Source organism: Saimiri boliviensis, chromosome 12 (genome assembly GCF_048565385.1).
Source record: "Saimiri boliviensis isolate mSaiBol1 chromosome 12, mSaiBol1.pri, whole genome shotgun sequence".
NCBI classification, from domain to species: domain Eukaryota; kingdom Metazoa; phylum Chordata; class Mammalia; order Primates; family Cebidae; genus Saimiri; species Saimiri boliviensis.
The window spans coordinates 97,452,522-97,480,348 of record NC_133460.1 but is presented as its reverse complement, the minus strand read 5'-3'; the positions used below and the strand labels follow the sequence as shown (position 1 = coordinate 97,480,348).

General features: G+C 43.1%; 1 protein-coding gene across 33 annotated transcripts in view; it reads right to left on the bottom strand.

Moving 5' to 3' along the window:
* The window catches only part of TCF7L2 (transcription factor 7 like 2), a 216,145-nt gene that overhangs the window by 181,291 nt on the left and 7,027 nt on the right, over positions 1-27,827 (bottom strand). For 18 of the 33 annotated variants that reach the window (XM_074382888.1, XM_039465066.2, XM_039465065.2 and 15 more), the window contains exon 4: positions 20,531-20,599. The exons of the other annotated variants lie outside the window; for them this stretch is intronic. In XM_074382888.1, coding sequence (XP_074238989.1) covers positions 20,531-20,599 — 69 coding nt within the window. The remainder of the gene's footprint in view (positions 1-20,530; positions 20,600-27,827) is intronic. 33 annotated transcript variants of the gene reach the window in all.

Sequence of the window (27,827 nt, the reverse complement as noted above, 5' to 3'; positions counted from 1 at the left end):
ACCATGTTGGCCAGGATGGCCTCCATCTCCTGACCTCGTGATCTGCCCGCCTCAGTCTCTCAAAGTGCTGGGATTACAGGTGTTAGCCACTGCCCCAGCTGATTTGTTTCTTTTGAATGCATTTAGGGGACCTAAAAAAAGGTGCTTCCTGGAAGCTCCCCAGAAGTGACCTCTTATTTTAAAAGCAAAAGATACAGTATCACTTCATTTCATTACCACAACAATCCTTGGAGGGAGAAAGTTTTACTACAGACAAGGAAACTAAGGTTTATTTGCTGCAGGTCATATAAAGGTACAAAGTAGCAAAGCCAGGATTCAAAGAGAGGTTTAACTCTACAATCAAGGTCTTAGCTACTTTCTTTATCTTGATGTTCCTCTTGGCATATCAAGTGCATCTGGAACAGTTCTTAGCTACTAGGCGATGCTAAGCAAGTATTTTTAAAATAGAAACAAAAGAAATGAACAACTCAGGTTGCAGTTTCCAGTGCCCACAAAAGCCTAGAACAACCATAGCAGAGAATGCTTCACTGTAAGCCGTGCAAACGACATGAGTGATTTTTCACAGCAGACATTCTGGAAAGAATTCAATTCATGTCTTCACCCACCAATATCTGCAAGAAAAAGCCCAGGAGCAAAAAACAGTGACATGAAACAGGCTGGACTTGTTCAGGTCCAGGTATTAAAATTATACTGATCTAGAAACTTCCAAATCAGGGATCCAGTATCCCCAAAGAAAAAGGAGAAGGTGAACACAGCTCCCACTTTAGTGGGTTTCTCAAACATGACACTTTCTCAAAAACTTCCCAGGGAGGTGTGGAGGCTGCAAGAAAGGGAGGTACACAGAAAATGCTCTAATACATCCTCTTAACCACAGCTTGAGCATTTTTCCACCAGAGAGAAACACCAAGTGCAACAACAGTGACTTATAAGTGTGCAGACCGATTATAGCTTTACTTTCAAAAGAGCTTTGATTGATCTTTTTTGATAGACCTGAAATAAATTAAACTAGATTGACTCACTTGAGAATGGACTCTAATCCCTTAGTCAGATCCCGGAGAACTCAAACCAAACCAGCTGTTAATTTAGGCTTTATAAGATAAAGCATGAGAAATCCAAGTTGATGTACCCCAGAGCAAAGCTTACATCATCTCTGTAAGCAATCAACTCACTGCTTCTTTTAGGAACTAATCAGTTCTTGGGTAAGTGTGTGCCAAGCCTGTACTCTCAGAGCGAAACCAGCTCAAAGAAGGGAGGAAAAGCGAGAGAGGAAGAGAGAGAATCCGAGAAACATCTACTGACTCACTCCCCCAAACAAGCTCGAAACCAACCCAAGACATTTTCATGCTGCTTTCTCAAGTCATCTGCCTCCCGCTCCATAAACAGCCGATGGCTTGACCAGAGCCCCAGTACCCACATAACCACCAAGAAAGAGGAAGTGGCTAAGGCTCTCAGTACTTCTGTAGCGGTGGGGACAGGGGTGCAGAATTACCCAGGAAAATATTCCCCACTACTTTTTTACTCCCTCATCTTTGAAGATCACACTGTCCCCTTCATCTTTGCTTCTGGGTGTCTTTGATTTGAATATAGAAATTCCAAAACTTTCAAGTGAAGTTGCAGCTGCCCACGGCACTAATAGAGTTAACGAGAAGACACACACACACACACACACACACACACACACAAACACACTACAGGCTTCTTTCCAAGCTAAACTCTGCTCACTCTCAGGCAGCCCTCCCAACTTCTACCAGCATTTTTTTGGAAAGGGATTAATGCCTCCATCCCAAGTGAAGGGGGGACATTCACCTCTAGGGGACCCCACCCACAGCCTCGCCCCAGGAGGCTCCAATCCAGGGCCTTTCCTCCCAAAAAAAAAAAGCAAGGCTGCCAACCTCTTGCTCCTAAACAATGATGTTTCATATAACACTCTGTTTACTGAACATAAGGGGATCAAGAATTGAAATCCAATTTAAGGAATTATGGTGCCTTCAGACTGTTTTTCCTCAACAATGAAAAAAGACAGGCATGTTGTTTCTGGACTTCGGCCAGAAGAAACTGATCCTCATAGCAATACAAGAAAAAAGAAAGAAATCAATGTATGTGTTTATATATTATATGTCGTGGGGGAAAGGGGCCGCTGAAATAAGAGTGAAAACAGGTAGCAAATCAATGTGTTTCATTCCGTGGAAGGATCCCGAAGTTTACTTGAAAGCCCTACTTTGATATCCATCTGACAAGGAGAATAGGGTTCATCTCTTAGAGCTTCTGAGAAACAGAAGAAATTTAACCAGACGAGATGGAAGGAAAAGCCAAAGAAACCAACCACCAAGTAGCCACTTGCCTTCCCTCGAAGCTAAGGGAACCGAAGTACCCCAGCAAGAGCTGGAGCCTGCCAGGATCGCGGGTGTCATCTCCCTTCCGATAAAGTATCTACCGCTGCTCTTTCCTCAGCACGGGCTATTGTGTCAGCGCTGTGGCACTGTCCATGTTATCCCATTTAATCCTTGGAGAGAGGTTTTATCCCCATTTTATAGATAAAACCAAGGCTCAGGGCAGTCCCACGGGCAATAAACAGACTGCTGACTTGAGTCTCCGGGTATGTCTGACTTCAGTGCCAAAGTGCTTTACACCCATCATCCCAGAACGCCTGTTTATGGCAACAAAAACCCTTAACTTCAGATAAAACAACACTTTTATGGCTTCTAATTAATTGGTCTTACCATTGCATCCATCCTGTGGAGGCATTTCACAGATGAGCAAACCAAGACCCAGAGAACCAGCTATCTGCAGCCAGATAATTTAATAGCTGACCTAGGAGTGTTCAGAGCTCCTGGGCCCCTAACTTCAATTAAGAAGCTTCATCCTCTCCCTTAATTAATTCTTCCCCACTGCCATACATAAAGACAAGGTTCTCCCCAGAGAGAAATGCCTCATCTCACCATGCACTGCCTGGGGAAATAGTTTTGTTGTTGGTATTAACTTTTTTTAAAGGGAGAGGACTTAAAAGGGGGAGGTGACTATGTGATTAAGTAAATTAAGACATTTCTGATAGGTGGGGAATAAATCAGCACTTAGGGGAACTAACCAATTAAAGAGGTAAGGCACTGCTCTTGTAAAAAGCCATGCCATCAGCCAGAATGCCCGGGACAAATTAGAGTGAAGGAGGGGAGGAAAACCGGCCTTCCACAGCCTGAGGCCACTGAACAGCTAGCTATAGAGTACTGGCAAATGCGAAAACAACAAACAAACCAACAAACATACACCACAGCTTTCTGATTCACAAAGCTTGCTGAAATACAAGTCTTCTTCGAAGGGGCCTGGGGAAGGGTGGGAGGGTGTCGTCTAGTGTTTTACAGTTCTCCAAGCTGGCAGGAGGACAGTGCTAGGCGGGCCAAAGTCTATTGACCAACACTGCTTTCTGATTTCTCTTTTCATTTTGTCTTTTGAAAGACTAAAGACAGAGAGCAATAAATAGATCCCAAAGCACTGTGTTTTAATTCAGCCTGCTGCAAATGAAGGAGGTCTGTACCTTCTGGAATCAGAAGGTGTTAAGAAAACAAGGGTTGCTTTCAAGTTGACTGGGAGAATCGAAGTCATTCTTCACCACTCTTGAGAATAAATCATTCTGGACAAGCTCCCTCCTACACAGCTGTCAATCTAGGCTTATGTGTGAACGGGCCTGGGTTCGCAGCCACTAACTGATTTCTTGCTCAGGAGAGACACACAACAAAGTGCCAGCAAGCTGACCTACGCTGTGTGCACAGACTCCTCTGCAGAGACACCAGTGCCTTCTCCCATACCACCCGGGCACCCAGGGACCCTGGAGCAGCTAGCTTCCAATCAGAAGTTCTAAAAGTCTCCTGTCCCTGGTAACCAACGAACACCACTTGTCTTTGATGCAAATTGGAGGCTGTTACACGCTTATTACAAACTCAGACAAACAATAGCCTGACCACAGCGGCCCAAGGAAAAACCAAAGAAAGAAAGAAAGAAGTGTTAATAGGTTCGCAAGGCAGGATGCAGACCTCTGCCTTCTGGGAACTGAAAAGGATGACTTTTAGATGTATTTGTTTAATGAAGTACTAAGCAACAGAAATCTGACCAAAAAAAAAAAAAAAAAAAAAGAGTAGACACTGTGACCAAAAGGCCACAAATTCCCGTCTTGCTGTCACTAATTTCATGCCCATTAGAAGCTAAATAAATAATTCTAAGTCCAGTCTCACCCCCAGGCTTCTGGGTTTCCCTCCATGGGGAGACAAATTACATCACAACATGGACTCTTTCACCCTAACTCTCTTCAAAAAGGCATTCTGGGGCCAGGCACAGTGGCACACGCCTGTCATCCCAGCACTCTGGGAGGCAGAGGTGGGCATGACACTTGAGGTCAGGAGTTCGAGACCAGCCAGGCCAATATGGCGAAATCTTGTCTTTAATAAAAATACAAAAGTTAGCTGGGTGTGACGGTGCACACCTATAACCCCGGCTACTTGAGAGGCTGAGGCAGGAGAACTGATTGAACCCAGGAGGCGGAGGTTGCAGTGAGCCAAAATCGTGCTGCTGTACTCCAGCCTGAGCAACAGAGCGAGACCCCATCTCAAAAAAGAAAACGAAAATAAAAGGTATTCTGGCCTACTCTTATACAGGAGAAATAACTCAAGTCCAGATTATGCTGTGAGGTACTGAAGAAGGAGGGAAAATAAGAGATATGCAATATAATATATCACCCACTGTAAGCTTGGCAAGAGTTTTAATAACAGCTATGTTAGGGTGATCAGCTGTTCTAGTTTGCCTGGAAACACCCCACTGGGAATAGTCAAAACCCAATAAACCTTTCTTATGTGCCAGGCATGGGACTAGGCCCCTCTGACAGAGCTTCACATGAATTCCCAAGATAGGCCAGTCTTCTTGGGAAACCTGCTTTTCACAGATGAGAAAATAGAGGCACACAGTAATTAAGTAATCTGCCCAATTAAAAAGTTTTATGTGATCTAAAAAAAAGAAATAAAGGTAGTGGAAATTAAATACTGAGATAAAGAAAAGTTCATACTTCATAGAGAAATTTTGACCTGCAAACTAGTTAATGAGGAAAAATATTCCCCTCCCAAAGGAGATGATAGAAAAGCAGGGAATCAGGAGAAATACATAGAACAGGAAGATCACAAGTTGATCTAAATGTTTCCAAAATAGTCCACAGAGCTATTACATAAGAAGCAAAGACAGAGGGAGAAGAATCCCCAGGTGGGGAGCTTGTGGCAATGGAATTTAGCAGGCCAGGAGCAAAGGCTGTGCAGCCACTGCAGTCTCAGTATTCCTGGGGGCTAGCACGCTGGGGCTGCCCTGCCTGAGACTCCCACCGGCCAGGAGTCCTGGTCACTTTGCTTCCCACGCAGCCAAACCTACGAGCTGTGATGACAAAGGGAAACCACAAACCAGGACTGAAACAGAAGTCAGATCGAAAGATAAAAATCTACTCTCAGGGCAAAAGAAACGATAAGAGAACCACTGAGGCCGAAATCAAAACCATAGCTGCTTTGCATGTGGCATGTGGTTTTGTGTACTTTTCACAAGTCACATCATTGGTTCCTGTCACGTTTAACTCACTGTCAGGCTCCTTTCACTGCCATGCAAACTTGGTGGCTGGAGATGATCTTAGCCCAAAATTCCAAAGAGGGTGGAGATAGGAAACACCAAACTCTCAATGTATGACTCTTCAATAAACAGTTAAGGATGGAGGAAGTACCCAACCCAATCAGCAAAAACTGTCTCGATGCTTTTCCTAAACTATCCTAAAATGGCAAAATCATGTCAGGAGTATTAAGATTTATTTTCTGATAAACTGGCAAGTTTAACCAAGCTTTGAAGTCACCCAAGCAAAACACAGCTTTCCCCCTTTTTTTTCTTTTGAGAGGGGTCCTCCAAGGAAAGGGGCCCATCACTTATTGCCCTCTGCTTGCTCAAATCCAAGCCCTCAGTGCCAATTCTTCAGACACAAATGGCTTTACAAATCGTATCTCCTGTGAGGACGCATGTCTCATCGGCTTTCACCATTATGAAAATGTAGCAACAGTGACAAGTTTTAAGCAAACACAAACCACAACAGGCTGGTTAAAACATACTGGTGGTTTGGTAAGCATGTCCTTAGCTTCGAGGCACTTTCAAATCTTCTTTAAGTTCCCTTTGAAGAAAAAAATGTCTTTATACATTCGGTCAGTGAGTTTTTGGTTTTTTTGTTTGTTTGTTTTTAAATTAACAGGAAACTCTTGGCTTCTTCAGCAATTATTAAGAAACAAATGCTGCTGGATTCCAGAATCAAAACTAGTGACTAAAGACCAGGAGGAGGGAAGCAGGGGAGGTTTGTTTTCGATTTTAAGGACAAGAATCTAGTTCTGAACCTTGTAACTCCCAGAACACTCCTGAACAGAGTCTGATGCATTCCATAAATCAACCAAGCCCTTATCTAGATAACTCACTATTTCATTTCGGTATCAAATTAAATAGTCGTAGGTCTTTTGCTATATATTTATATCTGAGAAGCTAATCCAAAGGACAAAAATTTCTCTCTGCACATTACTGTAGGATTTCAGCTTTCCTATTACATCAGAAAGCAGCAAGCTCACCAGGAAACAAAACACAGAAGGCCCTGAAAAGACTTGCCCCCAACACACACAGGCCATTCTAACCCACAAAGCGGATGCTTTCTTTTCCTTAAGGGTCTATTCTCCAGAAATTCCCCTATTTGCTGCCTGCCCAATTCACACTGTCTATACCCCACCCTCAGGAGTATAAATGTGACAAATGCTTTTGAGCCAAACCAGACAGAGTCCCCCATAAAACTCATAGAACACAAGATATGCTACTTTCAGCACAAATATCTTTAGATTTGGAAGCACATCCTGATATGTTTCTTCCAAGTTCATTTAATTAATAGTACTTACTTGTTCTTAAATGATTTGGAAGACTCCCATTGGGCAGGTCAAATCAAGGGCTAAATGTGCTGGGGCTTTTTGGTGGAGATGCTAATTTAAATTTTCTCAAAGTATTTTACCTACATTCTACTGGATTGGAAAATTCTACTGGATTAGAATTCTACATTCTAGCTAGATTGGAAAATTCAGATTCTCAGAATTCACAGTGCTGAAATGTAATTGCAAGGTCTTCATTTATTATCATTCTTTTTTTTTTTTTTTTTAAGACAGGGTCTTGCTCTGTCACTCAGGCTAAAGTGCAGTGGCACGATCTCTGCTCACTGCAACCTCCACCTCCCAGTTCAAGCAATTCTCCTACCTCAGCCTCCCCTGTAGCTGGAATTACAGGTGTATACCACCAAGCTCAGGTAATTTTTTTATTCTTAGTAGAAACAGGGGTTTCACCATGTTGGCCAGGCTGGTCTCGAACTCCTGACTTCAAGTGATCCACCCGCCTCGGCCTCCCAAAGTGCTGCAATTATAGGCGTTAGCCACTGCACCCGGCCTATCATCATTCTTTTACTGGTTCTTCAACTAAGCTGAAACTTGGAGAAAGACAGAAAGTATTATAAAATCCTAACAAATTTGACCCTGGGACAAAAGATGTGCCTGGAATGGACACTCAATGTGTACCATGACCTCATACAATGAACTGTCCCCAGTCACAGAAAAAAGAATCATAAGGCTTTACCCTCCCCACTTACACCCAGCACTCCCAATCATTAGATTTATGGGTACTGAGGCAAGAGTGCACAGCCATGAATTTCTTGGCGGTCCACTGCCAAGCTTCTTATGCACTCCAGTCTTTTAAGTTCTACTTTCAAGAGGCGAATTCTCTAAGGCCAGTCCACTCCACAAAAGAAAGAAGAAAACCCCCCAAACCAAAAGAGAAAAACCAAACAATACCAACTCACTAGGGGGCTTTAGCACCTCCTCCCCACATAAAAGGGGGCTGGAGTCTTCCTAACAGCATCCTTGGCAAAACCAACAATGTAGGAGCAGGGATAAAAAATGGAGTCATACATTTTTATATAAAAATCACAAAATTCCTGGGAATGCAAGCCAGAAATGACTTCTACAAGAAACTAGGACATGAGATCCTTCTTCTATATCCTAAGGAGTTTGAGGTACAGAAAACAGCAGTCTCTAGCTCTGAAAACTGCCTCTCAAGTTCAATGCTTTCATTCACCTAATCAGTAGATACTAAGCACCTACTACGCACAAAGCTGGCTCACCACTTAGTAGCTACTAAAAAATAGAGAGGGAAACCTTTAGACAAGAACTTCTAAACTCCATTTCAAATATGCATAATACATACATTTCAAAACAATAATCCCCTCTTAACTGCTTTCCAATAGAGAATCAAATGCCCCAAGATACCAATTTAAATTTAGCTGTCCTTTTTCTTTCTCTCTCTCTCTTTCAAATCATCATTAAGCTTTCTGGCAAGAGCTTTTTCTAGGCCTCCTGTTACAAGGCTTAGCAAAGCCCATAAAGGTTTCAGGGTCTAGCAATAGAGAAGGGGAACCTCGAATTTCCTGTATCTTTTGGGTTGTCAATAGCATTTAGGAGAAACAACGCCTCTCCTTTCTGCTTCATATGTTTTCCTTATTGGTTCGTTTACACAGCGCTGCTTCCCAACAGCAGGCAGTACATCGTTTGGTCGTTTCTGCCTTTCCCCGTCATTAGTGCAGGCTGCTGAGACGACACCCCAGCTGCCTCCCCCGAGTGGCCTGCGGCATTGGTTCATCCCTTTCCCCCAAGTGGTCCCCCTTTGACTAATGTTCACCAACACTCATACATCATTCCCAAATTGGTCCAAATGAATTAAACACAGCTCTGCTTAACATTACGAGATTTAAATGGATTTTCTCTCTACAGGTCTGCCCCATAATTGGGTTTATCCATCTTGTTGAAGTACAGTTTACACTTGCTAACATCACGCCAATTCAAGCTACATTTTCTGCTCCAGTGGCAGGAGCAAGGCAGATTTGTCATCGGATCATAACAGGTAATTCAAACAACAATTAGTTTGATGACGGCCCGTATGTCAATGTCTGTTCCCAGCAGCCTGGCTCACACCCGATGCTCTCTGTTCCTCAAGATGAATTGTCTTCACAATTCAATTTCAATCATCAACAATGCTTACTGAATCAACTTAAAAACTATTGACACAAGACTTCTTCCTGACAGGGCAGCCTCACCGAAGCCCTAGTGAAAAGAATCTTCTGGTCCCCCTAGGATGGGCTACTAACACACACATCCATTTTCAAGCCTTGGAAAATTTCTGACTTGCAACCAAAGCTATTTATTCCGGTGCTTCATCTCAGCCTCAAAAATCAGGGAGGCATGAGGTTGGGCAGAGAAAGGAATGAATCTGTCTGTGCAGGCTCATCCATTCACAAGTAGGAAAACACTTGTTTAAAATTTGTTTTGAAGTCCCCAGCAGGAATAAGTGACAATTGTCAAAGTACGTGAAAATATTATGATGACAGGTAACGCTGCCCGTCATTAAAAAAAAAAAAAAAAAAAAAAAAGCTAATATTGCTTTTAAAGGCCAACTAACCTCCAAGCATTCTGAAAATCAGAAGACAAGTCATAGAAATAGAAACCAGTCCAACCATGATTACCACTGTTTAGGCGATGCCATCATCACTAAGACGGCACTGCAAATTCACGCATTGATGGAGAGCTGAAATCAAAATGGGCAATACCTGGAAAAGAACACCTAGTTGACAAAGGGGTTGGACACTCATCTCAGATTACCTGGCTGAATACAAAAACAAATTAGTTTTGGTCTTTCATATTATAAAAGGGGCCGTCATTTAAAAATTTTTAAAGCACACTTTGATTGCTACCTCTAATATACACCTACCCCAATCTCACTTATATGCTGTTTCCTTTCTGTCCACAATTAGATATTCAAACACATTCACCCCCCTTGTCATCCCAGGAATTCGTGCATGGTGCTACAGGGATATAAATATGAGTAAAACACAATCTCTGAGTAAGACACAATCTCAGCCCTTTAGAAGTGTTTATACTCTACTCAAATAAGGACCTGGAAAAAATTTTCAGTGGCATAAGAGAAATGCGAACAGCAACCAACAGGAATAGGAGTCATAAATCTTTGTTACCCAGCAAAGATAGTCCAAGTTATCAAATTTATCATGTGTGATGTTCTTGACAGGAAATAAAAAATATACAATGCATGTCGGGATAAAGCATATTCTAAATACACGAACAAGCACTTCACGATTTTCAATGGTAAAAATAGCAGCTTACATTTATCAAGCACGCCTCTCTGTATCATCATACTGCCCAGATCATTATACAGCTTATTTTGTTTCATCTCCCAGCTCTGTAAACAGGTACCGCCATTATCCCCATTTTACAGATTGAGGAAACTGAAGCTTAGCAGAGCAGAGACTCAAACCCAGATAGATACCTGACTCCAGAAGCAGGAACTGAATCATTCACCTCCACTTGGACCTGTCTCTTTACCGTGCAAAGGTAATGCAGTATAATATCAATGGTAGGGTGCATGCTTTAAACAGTTACACTGATGTCAGAGGTTCTCAACCAGGAGCTAATTTTGATCACCAAGGGACATAGGGCAATGTCTAGAGATATTTGCAGTTGTTACATTTTTGTTGGGTGCTAGTGGCATCGAGACGAAGGAGGTCAAGGAATGATGCTTAAAACACACACACACACACACACACACACACACACACACACACAAACACCCTAAAAGCCGGGCACGGTAGCTCACACCTGTAATCCTAGCACTTTCGGAGGCCGAGACAGGCAGATCACTTGCGGTCAGAAGTTCAAGAACAGCCTGGCGAACATGGTGAAACCCTGTCTCTACAAAAATTCAAACATTAGCCAGGCATGGTGGCACACGCCTGTAATCCCAGCTACTTGGGAGGCAGAGGCGTGAGAATCCCTTGAAGCCAGGAGGTGGAGGTTGCAGTGATCCAAGATCATGACACTGTACTCCAGACTGGGCAACAGAGTGAGACTCTGTCTCGAATAAAAATAAAAATAAATAAAATAAAATAAAAACATACAATGCACAGGATGGTCCCCTGCAATGAATTCTCCAGCCCAAAATGCCAGCAGTGCTGCAGCTGAGAACTCCTGCATTAAGTCATCCTCCCTCATCCAACCCTTACTACTAGTCAAAGACAAAGACATGGCAGTTTCCAGACTGAGCCTCAATCTAGGTAGAATGTGATGTAACCAAGTATTTTCCCAGCTGCACCCCTTAAAGAAAACAGGATTTTGTGAAGATGCTTCAAAGACTCCACATATATTTGATGCAAATGTTTCTTTTAATAACATATAAATATAGAGATAATATAGTACATGTACCTACTTTTGACCTTTATTTTTACATTTCAATGTGCTATTCATTAACTATTAAACACACTGCCATCCATCCAGTGGTTCTGGCGGAACCCCCAGGAATAAGTAATGCCATTTCTGTTCAATCTGTTTAATGCTAAGATTTCAAGGCAAATCATGAAAAGAAAAGAAAAGAAAAAAAAAAAGAAAGAAAGAAACAACCCCTCATCTGTTTGATCAGGATTTGATACTATGCAACCAAATCAAACTCAAGAAACAAATTAACTACTAAGCCTGATAAGCCTGTAAATGTCAGCCACAACCCATTTAGAAATTTCTGTGCTCAGCTAAACAATCCCATGATTTTCGGGGACTTCATAAAATAAATACTATAAAGTAGAACTTATAAAAATGAAGTTATACTAAGAAAATACCAGTAGCTGACTGCCATAGGTCAGACCTCAATGCCCACCTGCATAGCCCATAAGGAGCACGCATATGGCCGATAGGACGGTTGTTTTCTTTCTTTCTGGTAGTTTTAGTTAAAGACTATCAGACATTCTCTCAATATCCTCACCAGCCCTCTTCCGAACTAAGTGCCCTAATACGGTGGAGAATAAACAGATACAAATATCTCAGCTCGTACAAATACGAGGATATAATTAAAACAGATATAAGTTTTTAAATGATATAAGTAAAAACCGTAAAACTCGATTGTTTTATTTTATCTGGCCAATGTAATCCAATTGCTCTTGGCTTAGACAAGATGATAACCTCTCCTGGAACGACAGAAAGAAAGCCGTGTTGAAAGAAAGCTGTGCTAGACTCCTGGATTCTTGTCTTGTCCTGTTTCCACCAAGTGGTGAGACCTCGGACAAACCCATTCCCCTCCATGCACCTGTTTCCTTGCCTATCAAAACGGACTGTATCAGCCTGGGCAACAAGGCAAGACCCCGTCTCTACAAAAAAATTAAAAATTGGCGGGGCACAGTGGCTCACACCTGTAATCCTAGCCCTTCGGGGGGCCAAGGAGGGCAGATCACTTAAGGTGAGGGCTCAAGAACTGCCTGGACAACATGGTGAAACCCCATCTCCACTAAAAATACAAAAATTAGCTAGGCATGGTAGCAAGAACCAGTCATCCCAGCTGCTTGGGAGGCTGAGGCAGGCGAACAGCTTGAACCCAGGAGACAGAGGTTGTAGTGAGCCAAGATGGCACCACTACACTCCAGCCTGGGTGACACAGTGAGACTCCATCTCCAAAAAATATATAATTAAACTAAAATTAAATAAAATAAACCAATTTTAAAAAGGCTTAGAACCGTTGTTGTCTAGTGTGACTGTGTGCCTCAGAAACATCCAGTGTGGGGAAGTGGTGGCAGATTTCAGGTTCCCTAAGCCAGCATGCCTTAAGCCTGCCCGCTCACTAAAAACAACTGAGAAGCTTTTGCAACCAAGGGATACACAGGTCCCAACCCTCAGAGACACTGACTCAGTTGGTCTGGGGCAGGGCCTGGACTGAATACTGTTTGAAATGCTTCCTGAGTGAGTGTAACCTAACAGTCCAGGCTGGGAACCCTTGCCCTAGTCCAGTGGTTCTCCAAGAGCTATCCCCAGAGAAGGAACGCAGCATTCATTCAAAGCTTGCAAATGTCAGGATGCATTCCAGGCTTACAGAACCTGAAACCCTGGGGGTGGATTCCCAGTCTGCTCTCCGGAGGCCCTCCAGGTGATACTCAAGCTTGTGAAACACTGACCTAGTCCTACTGAATGAGAATCTCCAAGGAGTAGAGCCTAGGATTCTGTACTTTTTAGCAGGTCCCACGTGATTCCTATGTGTGTAGCCCAGAAAGCTGCTTGGTAGTCACCGCTGTAAGGGAACCCCCAGACCCTTGTGAGCATTATTTGAGCAGGCAACAGTTACCACAAGCCTATGTAGTACAGTCTCTCTAGTCATACTGCGTGGGTTAAAATCCTAATTGGCCTTGGGCAAAATATCTCAGGTATCTGTTTCCTCATTCACAAAATGAGGATAATGGTGATAATACCAGTCACTACACCTTTCAAATTTCCCTCCATGTTGTTATGGAGAATCAATAAAGAATTCACATATGCTGGGAGCGGCAGATCATGCCTATAATCGCAGCAGTTTGGGAGGCCAAGACACGTGGATCACTTGAGCTCGGGAGTTTGAGACAAGCCTGGCCAACATGGTGAAACATTCTCTACTAAAAATACAAAAATTAGCTGGGTGTGGTAACACACGCCTGTAGTCTCAGCCACTCAGGAGGTTGAGGCAGAAGAATGGCTTGAGAACCCAGGAGGTGGAGGTTGCAGTGAACTGGATTGCGCCACTGCACTCCAGACTGGTGTGGTCAAGGTTCCAGTGAGCTATGATCACACCACTGCACTCCAGACTGACAGAGCAACATTTCGTCTCAAAAAAAAAAAAAAAAAAAAAAAAAAAAAAAGCAACTCCTGGCCGGGCATGGTAGCTTACACCTGTAATCCCAGCACTTTGGGAGGCCAAAGCAAGTGGATCAACTGAGGTCAGGAATTCGAGACCAGCCTGCCCAACATGGTGAAACCCCATCTCCACTAAAAATACAAAAATTAGCCAGGTGTCTTGGCACATGCCTGTAATCCCAGGTACTCAGGAGGCTGAGACAGGAGAATCGCTTGAACCCAGGAGGCAGAGGTTGCAGTGAGCTGAAATGGTGCCACTGCACTCAGGTCTGGGCAACAGAACAAGGTCTGTCTCAAAAAAATAAAAGAAAAAGAAAATCTAACTCCTGGACTGTACTGGAAACCTAACTCAGTTTGGGAATGAGGTGTTTATAAGTCAGTATTTAAAGTATCACTAGAATTTAAGCTTGATAAGAGCAAGGGATTTTTGTCTGTTTTGCTCACCGATGAATTCTCCAGTGGCCTGGCACACAGTAGATGCAAATATTTTTCATGAATGAACATTCTTCTGAGGTATGGACTTAAGTTAGCTAATCAGGCTAAAGCTCATCACCATAGCAGGTCAATGAACCTCTTGAGCAAGTTACCTGGCATCCACGGGTTTCGTCAAACTACACAAGTGAAATGATGTGTGTGTGTGTGTGTGTGTGTGTGTGTGTGTGTGTGTGTGTGTGTGTGTCTTATTCTTCATTCATGAAATGTCACAGCCTGAGTCTGCTACAGCTCTAAAAGAAACGTGAGGAAGTGACTATACCAAAGACTGAACTTGTTTCTGGGAGTTCTTCACATAGCCTCGATCTGCTATTCAGCCAAGAGAGCAAATCCTCATGAAAACCCAAAGGCCAGGGAACTCGTGATGGCTGAGAGGACAGGCCCAGAACACAAGACATCCCCACTGGAAGCTGCTACCTCTGCAAACGCTGCCACCTCATTCTGCAACGCTGGGCCAGTCCACTGGTACTAATTTCCGACCATGCTCATCACAACATGAAGGCTCTTCTCAGGCACAGACATAGACTCTGTGTCACAGCACCCCAGGAATCTTAACAATTTTAAGGCACGGACAAGACTGAACATTCAGTTCACATCCAGGAAAAAGTGGCCAACATGGGGTAAGGATGCTCTCCAGTTACGATTCTTCTCTCCTTGGCTCCAAAAAGCACCCAAGCCCTGGAGGAGGGTTCTGGTGGCCTTACTGAATCATGGTGGAGGAGTTCTAAGACCAAGCAGAAGGTAATGCTTTGGTAAAGCTCAGATGGGAACTTGCAAGCAGAAGAACAAGAGGGAAAGTAACCCCCACTGCACAATCTCCACTACTCAGCTGTATAAACAAATAAAATGGTCCATTTCTTCTAAATCCTCTCCTAGCTGTCTTTGTGTGCATGCAGAAGCACGCGCACACATACACACACACACACACACACACACACACACAAACCACTTCACATCTAAAAAGAAAAACAACCAAGAAAGGTCTACACAGTTTGTTTTTGCTGCGTGTGGAGGTTTTTCCTAAATCACATCTGACTTGGTGTTAAAATATCAACCTTTGGCCAAAACGCTCTTAAAACAGAGGCTTAATTGGTTCAGAAGTAGCCCTTCCGAAAACCAAGGGAAACATCTTCTGTGGGTCTTGACCTTCCTTACAACAGCGCTCCTGGGGTTGGAACAATGCTGAGAGTAGGGGTGTTGGAAGGGCTTTCTTCAGGAAGGCAACTGGGATGCCTCAACATTATCTACAATCACCTGCAGGGCATTCCTGGGAGACAGCTCTGTTTATGCACATCTGCAATGTGGGTCCACCTCTGGAATTCAGCCTGCTAGTCCTCCTCCCAGGTTAATGGAGACAGTGGGAGGAGTTCCTAGGAGCTAGGGCCAAAGTCCAAACCACTGCATGAAGGAACGTGCACCGGAGCTTGGGCAATCGGCCTCTGATCACACCTAGATAAATTTACTGCTCACCCCCAGATGTATCACTCACATACCTATCAACTACTAAGCTTGTTGCAATGACAACACGCAAATCCAGCATTCAGGTCTCTCTCAGAAGGTCAGTGCAAAGCTAAACACACATTTACCTCACGCCTTTCCATGTCTACTCCTGGGTATATGAACAGAAATGGAAATATATACTTCCCCAAAGATGTGTAAGAGAATGTTACTAGAACTTTATTCATAATAGCAAAAACCTGGAAGCAATCCAAATATTCAACAACACAGAAAGAATGCATGCACTGAAGCATATTCACTGGTGGAATACTACTTGGCCATGAAAAAGCGCAAACCATTGCTACCCACAATAACATGGATGAAACTCACAGACATATGCTGAGTGCAGCCAGACACGAAACAGTACATTCTGTAAGATTCCATTTACATGAAGCCTGAAAACAGGCAAAACTAACCCACAGTGATAAATAAAACTAACAGATGATGAGACTTCTCAGTGGGGGCAGGGGAAAGAGGAAGAAGCCAAATAATTGGAAAGAGGGGCAACAAGGGAGACTCCTGGGGAGTTCTTTATCCAAAGTTAGCAAACTATAGCCTGTGGGGCCAAATCCAGCCACTGCCTGTTTTTTCTAAATAAAGTTTTATTGAGACACAATGACATATACATATATATACATATATATACATATATATGTATATATATGTGTGTGTATATATATATATATATATACACGTATAGGTATAGGTATATTCCTTTGGGTTTGTCATTGACTGCTTACAAACCACAATAGCACTGAGTACAGCTGATCCCTGAACAACACCGAGACCAGGGACACCGAACCCCCACACAGTTGAAAAGCCAAGTATAGGCCCAGCATGATGGCTCGTGCCTGTAATCCCAACACGAGGCCGAGGCAGGTGGATGACAAGGTCAGGAGATCAAGACCATCATGGCTAACACGGTACGGTGAAAGCCCATCTCTACTAAAAATTCAAAAATTAAATTAGCAGGGCATGGTGGCATGTGCCTATATTTCCAGCTACTTGTGGTGGGGGAGGTGAGGAGGGGCTGAGGCAGGAGACTTGCTTGAGCCCAGGAGGCAAAGGTTGCCGTGAGCCGAGATTGTGCCATGGCACTCCAGTCTGGGTGACAGAGCAAGACTCCATTTAAAACAACAACAACAACAACAACAAAAAAGAAAACCTGAGTATAACTTTTGACTACCCAAAAACTTAATAGCCTCTGTTGACTAGAAGCCTGACCAATAAAGTCAATTAATATATAATTCATGTATATATTATATGCAGTAGTCTTATAATAAAGTAAGCTGGAGAAAAGAAAATGTTATTAAGAAATCATAAGGATAACATAGTTACTATTCATTAAGCGGAAGTGGATCATCATAAAGGTCTTCATCCTGGCCGTCTTTGGGATAAGTTGCCTAACCAGGAAGACGAAGAAGAGAAGGGGTTGGTCTTGCTGTCTGAGAGGCAGAAGAAAATCCACATCTAAGTGGACTGATGTGGTTCAAACTCGTGCTGTGTCATTCAAAGGTCAAATGTAGTTGCAACAGAGACTCAATGGCTCAGAAAGCCCAAAATATTTACTATCTGGCCCTTGACAATAAAGGTGTCCCAACCTCACTCTCTATATTGATCCGAGTGATGGTTTCATAGACGTTCACATATGGAAAACTTCATCTACCTCTCCGCTAGAGATCTGTGTACTGTGTTATATGTAAATTATACTTCAATAAAACAGTTAAAAAGTCAATGGAATTTTAAAACAGTGTCTTTTCTAAACTACCTTTTAATTTTCATTCTAGTTTAATTTGTGTTATCCATTTTGGGAGAACGCAGCCATCTGAGTTGCTCTTGTCTTTTCAAAACAAAGAGGAGCTAGGAGGCTGTCCAAAGTAGGAAAGTGCTAAACATAGAAACTGCTATTGTGTCCAAACCTTTTATAAGAATGTGACGTGTCTATAGAATCACTCAAGGCCATTCACACAAACGGTGAGCTTGGCTGAGTCCTGAGATTATAGGAGGAATGGGAAGGGGAAAGAGTGTGAGTCTCCTGTGGTGCACAGGGTCATACTACTCTAGGTTATTTCAGGATATAGCTTAGGAGAGCAACAGGCTCAGCTCCTATTGAAACCTAGTATTTAAGGTTAAACAGTCTTAAGTTTCCAGGGACAATCACTCCGCCCTGACCATCACATTGCATTTAGCCTTAAGTTGGAGAATGGAGTGAGGGAAACATGTCTGCTCTACGCTGCATCAGAGCAAAACGATTATGAGCTCACAGTGCACTCTGGGAACAATTTCATTTTGTCGAAGCTTTCCCCTTCTTCTCCCTTTGCTTCTTCGGTTTTGTTTTTTGCCGTTCATCTTTTGATGATCAAACTAAAATTACAAGCTGGCTGCCATTTAGCTTGGCCTTGTGCGGGTCTAGCAGAGACTGACGGAGAATGAATACTGCAAAAGCATGGAGCTGGGTCTCTAATAAAATGTCTCTCTGTTTGCCCACATGGGCATCAAGCCTTAGCAAATAGAAGCGGAGGAGAACAATACTACCTGTTCATGGAGGAATAGTAATGGTTTCAGTCCTCCAAAACAATGAGCTCTGTAATTTACTCCATCTTCCTCCTGAGAAAGTGCTTCACATGGCCTGCCCTGTGCCAGGTGGTTTGGAGAAAGACGAACTGCTCGGTCTAACAAGGGGCACTTCAGCAGAGGGTGTAAAGATACAACAGCTGGGCTGGTCCGGGCTAGTCTCCCAGTGACATGGCCCCAGCCAGCCTTTCCACACCAAGATAAGGATCACTATCCTATTCAACTTCAACAATTCCCACACCCCAGGCAACAGGATTTTCCAGCACTCCCCGAGATGCAGGAGGCCTCCGGACATTGTACATCCACCCATTCACCAAGAGTTATACATCCACCCATTCACCAAGAGTTAGGATTTGGACTTGTTCTCTAACCAAGTCCTGCATCTAAAGCACTTTCTGGGAGCAAGACTTACTATGCTGTCCATCAAAAGGAAGGAGGAGGGACCAACAGGCAGCATGCCTAAAAGAACAATTGTAGCCTCAAATTAAAGACACAGCAGTCCTGAAAACATTTAGGGGTAGAGAGGAGCAAGATCAAGAGTCACGCTTTTCCCCAAAAGAAGACACACACAAGAAGGTTGGCAGCACAACTGCAGAAGTAATCAATTTTTTTTTTTTTTTTTTTTTTTTTTTTAGACAGAGTCTCATTTTTGTCTCCCAGGCTGGAGTGCAGTGGCAAGATCTTAGCCCCCTACAACCTCCACCTCCCAGGCTCAAGCGAGTGTCCTGCCTCAGCCTCCTGAGTAGCTGAGATTACAGGTACCCACCACCATGCTGGGCTAATTTTTGTATTTTTAGTAGAGATGGGGTTTCACCATGTTGGCCAGGTAGGTCTCAAACTCCTGACCTCAAGTGATCTGCCCGCCTCAGCCTCCCCAAGTACTGGAATTATAGGCGTGAGCCACCGCGCCTGGCCTCAAATATTTTTAAAATAGTTGCTGTGGCCTGAAAATGAGTACAGAGACAGTAGGAATGCAACAAAAATGTCTGCTGACTCATGCTTTTCACTGGTGGAATAATTCCACTTACCTAGGGCAAACAGTTATCTGGAAGGCTTATCAAGGAAGACACAGATCTGAGATGAGAGCACTACAAAGATATACTGTGGCTGTAGCTCCCTAAGACCACACACACACACACACACACACACATACACACTTACACACACATTCTGCAAGAGCTCTCCACCAGAAAAGAAGTCATGGAACAACGCAAATGGCCTAACAAACCAGTATCAACTTGCAAGAAAAGAAGGCCCTCCAGCCAGGCTTTCACACGACAGGCAAAAGGTTTCGAGAGAATCCCTTCAAAGGGTTAAGCCAGAACACTCAAGAAGTTTTGGTACCACTGGTTACACCGTGAGGTACATCCATCCCAGCGAGGCCAGGCAGACAGACGAAAATCGTATTAGTCTGTTCTCCCTCCTCTACTGCATTCTGCTGGCATCAGTTCAGCTCCGAGTCTATATTAGTCCATGATTTGTTTAGCCTTTGGATTTAAGAGAATGGAAGTACTATGTAAGCAGGAAACAGGACACTCATCAGAAGCTGGGATCTGTCGCCTTTCCCCTCCAGCACATTTAGTGTCGTATATCAACAGGTCCAAGAGAAATCCACATTTCAGGAGGATCAGGTCCAAAGTGATATTCTTAGCGCCACTTCACCTGATTTTGATCCACCAGAAACAACCCTCTGGCTGCTGCGCAGCCTCCTCTCCCACCTCTCCCCTTAAGCCTTCCCATTTACGTTGTGCTGCCCGTTTTATTCCCAACTCAAGATCCCTCTCTAAGCAAAGATAAACAGTAGTCAAGCAGGGGTCTGTGGGCCCATTATGCCTGATCAAGAAACTCTTTAACAATAAGCACACGCTTCTCCTTCTTTCCATATCTCTAAATCATTTCAGCAGCATTTCTCCTGCTTCTCTCTCCTTTGCTCCCCTCTTCTCCCCCAGCGATTCAACCACCACCACCACCACCACCACCACCACCACCACCACCACCATCACCACCATCACCACCATCACCACCATCACCATCATCATCACCATCACCATCACCATCATCATCACCATCACCATCATCACCATCATTATCATCATCTCGGTTGGGGGAAGGGGCAGAGAATAAAACACACAAGAGACCTATATATTGACAATTCAAGCTTCAGAATCTCTTGCATTTCCTACCTGAACTGCAATCTGGTGTTCAATCGTTTTGTACGCAGAGTAATGTGTGCTGCCGGACTGAAAATGGAGCTGTAGAAAGAAACCAAATCAAAGCGTTCTGCTTATGTCACAAACTACAAGAAAACATCTTAAGCAGTTTATGAATAGCAGACAAACCTTCCTACATTGAACTGCAGCCTTGGCATTCAATCAAGACCTGTGTACTTTTATTTGTTGCTATGGATAAGATGATCATAACAGTCTAGGGTAAAGTTTTTTTTGTTTGTTTTTTTGTTTTGTTTTGTTTTGTTTTGTTTTGTTTTTAAAAAAAAAAAAAAGCACCTATTCAATAAGCATACAGGGAAGGCGGGGGCCGGGAGTGAGAATCAATGACATGAAAAGGAAAGACAGATGCCCATTAAGACATAAAGGAAGCCAGTGTGCTGAGCGGGATGCTGAGGAAAAATGAACTGTGTGCTGCAAAAAGTCATCAGAATTGCAACATGTAGGCGAGAGGAGGGATTATGAGAGAAAAAGATCATGAGAAGCCACAAGACTGAAACAAGTATAAGCACCACCCCACCCCATATTTCTAATAACTGGTCCCTGGCTCTCCAATGCAATTCTATTTCTGGGAAAACAAATGTGTCACACAGAATTCAGGGGCCACCGGATGCCTTATACATTCTTTCATGATGACTAAGCTCTCCATCCCAGGCCATCTCTGTTGCCTGCACTCTAGTAATCCACACTTCCCCATAGAGGGGGCCGAACGCTGCCAAAAAGCCACTAATTTTCTAAGAAAGGACCACCTACTAGGTGACAACTGAGTGAATGTAAGTCACTGATTGACTCAGACCCTCTGAAAGGTCTAAGTCTGTCCTCAGCCTTTCCCTCTGAAGTCCTAGAGACCAACCATCAAAGAAGCAGGTATCCCGAAACAGAAAGGAATAGCAAGACTGTTCACCCAAATAATACTTGTTAATCTTGGGATCCCACCAACTGGGAAAACAAACACCATCTGCTGATTTATCTTGTAAACAATACAATAATCACTAAAAGAGCTCAACAATTATCTGAAAATGCGCTGTTTTTTGTTTTTTATTTTTGAGGCAGAGTCTCGCTCTGTCACCAGGCTGGAGTGCAGTGGTGTGATCTCAGTTCACTACAACCTCCACCTCCCAGGTTCAAGTGATTCTCTTGCCTCAGCCTCCTCAGTAGCTGGGACTACAGGTGCATACCACCATGCCCAGCTAATTTCTGTATTTTTAGTAGAGACGGGGTTTCACCATGTTAGCCAGGATGGTCTTAATCTCTTCACCTCTTGATTACAGGGATTGCTGGGATTGTAGGCGTGAGCCACTGTACCCTGCCTGAATTTTCAACATAGGAACAAATAATGAGGAATGAGGTGACCCGGGAAATGGATGTCCACTCCTCTCCTTGCAATAGGCAATTTGACTGCATCTCCAAACATGGATCTGTAGTATTGTAACAACTACAAACTACTGGTATTACTCCTGTGCTATTACTATCACCAGAACACGTCTGTGTTACTAGCACAAAGCATAATTTAGGCTGTGGGTATCAGATCCAGATAATTTCTATCTTGCTCCATGGAAGAAAAACAATTCAGTCCACACAGTTTTAAAAAATAAACAAAGAGGAAAAAAATCACGTAAGAACTTTTGAACTAACTCAAAATAAACACAAGGGTAGTAATCAAATTTAAAAAATAGTCTAAATCCATGTTGTTCATGATCTAAGTCTATAAATATCCATTTTAGAATGCAGTGGGCTCTGAGATCATTTGTTCCAAATGAACAAACAGAAAACAGTAGATATATATTTATAAGTGGATATAATGTAAGTCTGCTTACCCCAAACAGAATATTAATCAAAATGAAAAGGAGACATAATGAAGTACGTGGGAAAAAAACCCTATACCTGTCAAAGGAGAGTAACAAACCACACTGCCCTAAAACAATAGAAGATGCTTCTCCCACACACAGCCCTCCAAACACACTCAGAAGCAGCATCTAAAGTGAAGTGCTGGCAGGGTGTAGTGGCTCACACCTGCAATCCCAGCACTTTGGGAGGCTAAGGCAGGTGGATTACCTGAGGTCAGTAGTTTGAGACCAGCCTGGCTAACATAGTGAAACCCTGTCTCTACTAAAAATGCAAAAATTAACCAGGTGTGGTGATGGGTGCCTGTAGTCCCAGCTACTCAGGCACTACAGGAGAATTGCTTGGACCCAGGCAGTGGAGGTTGCAATGAGCCAGGATCACGTCACTGCACTCCACCTGGGTGACAGAGTGAGACTCCGTCTCAAAAAGATAAATAAAATAAAGTGACCTGCTGAAAAACAAAGATGACTTTGCACCCTTTGTCCCCCTCTCCTTTTTGTAAAAACCGCCAGTCAGTAAGCAGAGATTGCACTAATTACTGTGACAATTCTGCATCACTTTAAAACAACTTCTGTGCCTGGGACAGGTTTCTCTGCGAGTTTGGAATTCTTGGCCAGAAAGTAGCTCTCGCCTGAGAGGAGGTTTCTCCTTCAAGCAGAGTAGGCAACACTAACAATGTGTCCCTCTCTTTTCAGTTGCTTTTATTCTCTTCTTTTCCAATCGCCTGATTCAGAGCTTAATGGAAACTTGTCCGAGCTTTTCTTCCCACAATCCCTGCAGAGCCCCTAGGCAATCCGCACACAGGGTAACCACAGGAATCTTATATTGTCAATTAAAATTGAATGGACACCTGATAACTAAGGATATGTTGCAGAAAAAAAAAAAATACAGTCACAATCTTATGAATAAATTAATGAAACTGTGGTTAATCCAAATTCAATTTTCACTTGTCCAGTTCCGTTCTTAATCCTTGCCTTCATCATTACCCAAATAACACCAACCAACCTAGAGAGAATGCTGCAATTAAAACCGTAAAAATGCAGCTGCAAATTCCTTAAGACTCTAGCAGAGAAACCAATATATAGGACAAAGTTAATCTGACTCTCTCTCTCTCTCTTTCTCTCTCTCTCTCTTTCACACACACACACACACACACACACACACACACACACACACACCATTCTAACACCCCCCACTCCCCCCTCCAGCCACGTAACTTCCTCAGGTTCCCAGTGACACAGAAAACCTCACCCAGCTCACAAACACACCCAGCACAAGCAGCTTATTCTGTGTCTAAGTCAGATATTCCCTCCTAGCCAGCAACCATTGTGCTGGAGAGATTTCTAACCTACACTTTCTCCAGCCACCGCAACAAGGACTTAAAATGTTCCTGTTTCTCCTTTGGGTTCCCACCCTCTCTCTCTTTTCCCAATACACTTTTTTTTTTTCCTTTCAAAAAATGCATACTTTCAGCCGGGCGCAGTGGCTCAAGCCTGTAATCCCAGCACTTTGGGAGGCTGAGGCGGGTGGATCACGAGGTCGAGAGATCGAGACCATCCTGGTCAACATGGTGAAACCCCATCTCTACTAAAGATACAAAAAATTAGCTGGGCATGGTGGCACGTGCCTGTAATCCCAGCTACTCAGGAGGCTGAGGCAGGAGAATTGCCTGAGCCCAGGAGGCGGAGGTTGCGGTGAGCCGAGATCGTGCCATTGCACTCCAGCCTGGGTAACAAGAGCGAAACTCCGTCTCAAAAAAAAAAAAAAAAAAAAAAAGCATACTTTCACTTTTTCCTCCCTTGTAAAACACAAATTTGTTTTGTTCACTATAGTCTAATTTTTTAAATGACACAGATAAAAAAATACACCCAGTAAATCCCTGGCATTCCAAACTGGAACAATCATTTGTCTCTCCAGAAGCTAGAAGGAAGAATATGAGATGGTAGGCCATTTGTGCTTTGGAATATGAGGGGAAATTGAGAAGTCCAGGACAAGATAACTAAGATATCTGATTTTAAAAACCAGGTTCCCAGGCCAGGCGCGGCTGCTCACGCCTGTAATCCCAGCAGTTTGGGAGGCCAATGCGGGTGGATCACCTGATGCCAGGAGTTTGAGACCAGCCTGGCCAAGATGGTGAAAACACATCTCTACTAAAAATACAAAAACAAAAAAAAATTAGCAGGGTGTGGTGGTGTGGGCCTGTAATCTCAGCTACTTGGGAGGCTGAGACAGGAGAATTGCTGGAACCCTGGAGGCAAAGGTTGCAGTGAGCCAAGATTGAGCCATTGCACTCCATTCCAGGTGACAACAGCAAGACTGTCTCAAAAAAATAATAAAAATAATACAAAAAATTATTTGGGCAAGGTGGCCAGAGCCTGTAATTCCAGCTACACAGGAGGCTGAAGCAGGAGAATTGCTTGAGCCCAGGAGGCAGAGGCTGCAGTGAGCCAAGATCGCTCCACTGCACTCCAGCCTCAGCAACAAAAGCAAAACTCCGTCTCCAAAAAAACCAGGTTTCCATCTGCCTCATCTCTAGGGACTATCCTGCACCAGTCACCTGGAGTGCTCCAAGAACATGCCACATCATTTCCTCATCCGCCAAACGTGGCTGCTCTCACCTGGGTGTACACCACACCTTCTAAATGGCACCTCCCTGCCTGGAGTACCCAAGGACTTGCCAGATGAGAACTCCAACGTATTTTTCATTTCATTCCTCCTCATGAAGCTCTCGACAAAAATCAGTGACCAAGCCCATCCCCCATTCTACCACCCCTAAATGCTTCAGCCCTCACTTGCCCAGAGGAAGAACTATAAGACTCCGCGGTTCACAGCACAGGCTTGCAAAATTCCTCAGCAATGCAAAGACCAATATTTTAAGATTAACCCCTTCCACTATTATTACCGCATCTAGATTCCTCATTTTATTTCTCATCATTACTGGGCTCTAAATTTGACATTTCACATACAAGACATCATAGATACCCAGACATGGAAGGGGAAACGCTTTTTTCAACCACAGAAATCTGCTCTTCAAAGACAACTAAAACAATTAAAATCCTGTTGGTTTTTCCAGCACTAAGCTAACTTCTAATATGATGAACATTAATTTTTGATGCCTATTTGTCCTGCTAAATTGGGAAGAGGTGGAACATTTACTTTATTTTTAGTTTTATGAAGCACCTGGTTTTCTCTTATATATGTAGATTAAAAAAAAAAAAAAAAAAAAAAAAAAAAAAGAGCATTTCCTTGGAGGTGTTCTTTGGTAGACTTTCTCCTCTACCCTATAGCTACTACCATGAGCCACTTGAAATCTAATTTCCATGTAATTACCTTAAGAAACAAAATACTTTTTTTAGTATACCTAAGAACTTTCCTTAGGTTATTAGTCATTTGAGCAACCACAGGCCATTATGAGCCCAGCTTCCCCTAACCCACTGCCCCCAGCCCTGTGTTGAGAGCCTTTTAGATTTAATGGGAAATAAACTTTTGACCAGGACTTCAGGTGACCGCCTGCCCTTATAAAAAGTACTAAGGCGGGGTGGGGGGAGGTAGGGCGGGGGCTCTGACTTCAAGAGAAAAGGCAAAACCAGCATTGCCTGGTACTTGGGCTTAAACATTCCTGCAAAGATCTAGACACTGAACATTTGTGCCATCCCTAAACAATAACTTCACGACACCATCCCCTCTCACCTCCTGGCATTCTCCCTCAGAAATCCTGCTGCAACAAAATACATGCCTTTAGACACAAGAACAATCTCTCCTACTGTCTCAATGCTCCATCAAATGTCTATTTACCCTCATTAATTTTTCTCTTCCTCAACCTGAAACCATCAGCTATGAGTCAGAGAACGATCATTAACTTTTACAGCTTCTATACAGATCCACCTACTCACATTTGGGGAAAGAAGTATTGACTTGCAACATCGCCTGAGACCAAAATTCTCTAAGAAGAAAAAAAGGGGGAAAAGTCGCTTCAAGAAAGTTTTATCTGTAGGTCTACGGGGAAATGCTCCGTTCATTGTTTTTCCACTTTGTGGTACAAAGTCTTGCAAAAAAAAAAAAAAAGTGAAGTTGAACTTGGTTATGGTGATAGGCATTTCTGGCTTGATTTTTGAGAAAAACTAGATGATTTTCTTTCAACGTCAAAACATAATTAAAGTTCTTAAACTGTTTGGGGGAAAAAATAAAGTGAATCAAGTTTCTTGCTCTTGTACAAAACGTATTTCTAGCATCTATAAAAACACATGGGCTGAAGTGCTGAGACATGTTCCTAACAGAGCATTTTTCATTAAAAGTTGCTACACTAACACTCTTAAAATGATGCCCCCATCATTACTCCACTTAGCAGTCACAGCACTGCAACGCATAACGAATTAATGTGCATTAATATGGGTTTCATGTGTCCTTCCCTGGGTATGCCACTGTGATTCAGGCTTAATAAAACTGACATGACGATAACACAGTGTCTTTTATTGCACTTTCCAAAACAAACCAACCCACCTAAAGACCCACACAAATCCTCTCAATTTTTTAAGCATTTTACTAATATATTTTAGTATATCATAATTGGCCCAGCACGAAGGAATCTAGTTATCTTCTCAGTAAATATTTATAGCATCACTCTTCCCCATTCATTCTGCATTTTCTTACGGAATCTCACTGTAGCCTACATCTGCAATTCATTGACTTTACAATTTACCACATGTTGGGATGGGAGAGGTCTTAGCTCCATTTGAATCACTACACAAATATGCAAGTGATTTATCGGTTTCAAGCTGAAGACTGCAAGAGAGAGACTCCACTTTTCCTGAACATTACTTCTTCTGGCAGACCATGAACAATTACAGTGCGTACTAATTAAGCTCTGTAAATGTGCTGTGCCCTGCTAATGCCTACCAGGCCTCAAATTTATTTTCATGATGCCAAACTTTAGGGAGCAATTTTAACTCCTTCAGGGCTGATCCCGCTCCTGGCCATTTCTTCCTCCGTAGACCCGCCTGGTTGGGCTACTTCATGACAAAAAGAATAAAATATAACAGGTCGAATTACCAGCCTGAAATCAGATGTGCCTAAGGAAGAAAAACCTATCATGGGAAAACCGAAGAACACCTCGGCTGATAACCCGTTCAAAGATCCCACAGCCCCATCTTTGTAATGAGCTGTTTAGGGATTCACTTCTATCCCTGAGGGCTAGTAAGTTTCTGCATGCCATTGATTAGAAAAGAAAACCTTTCGGCCTGGGTCTTTAAGTTTGGGTTGGATGGAAGGAAGGACCCAGTCAAAATGACAGAGCTATCATCAAACACCTCTGAATCCCACTTCCCCCGCTATACCGTGCAGTCGGTTTGTAATACACCGGAACAGCCCACTTTTTAAACATAAATTAAAATCAGTAGGGCAACTGGCCTTC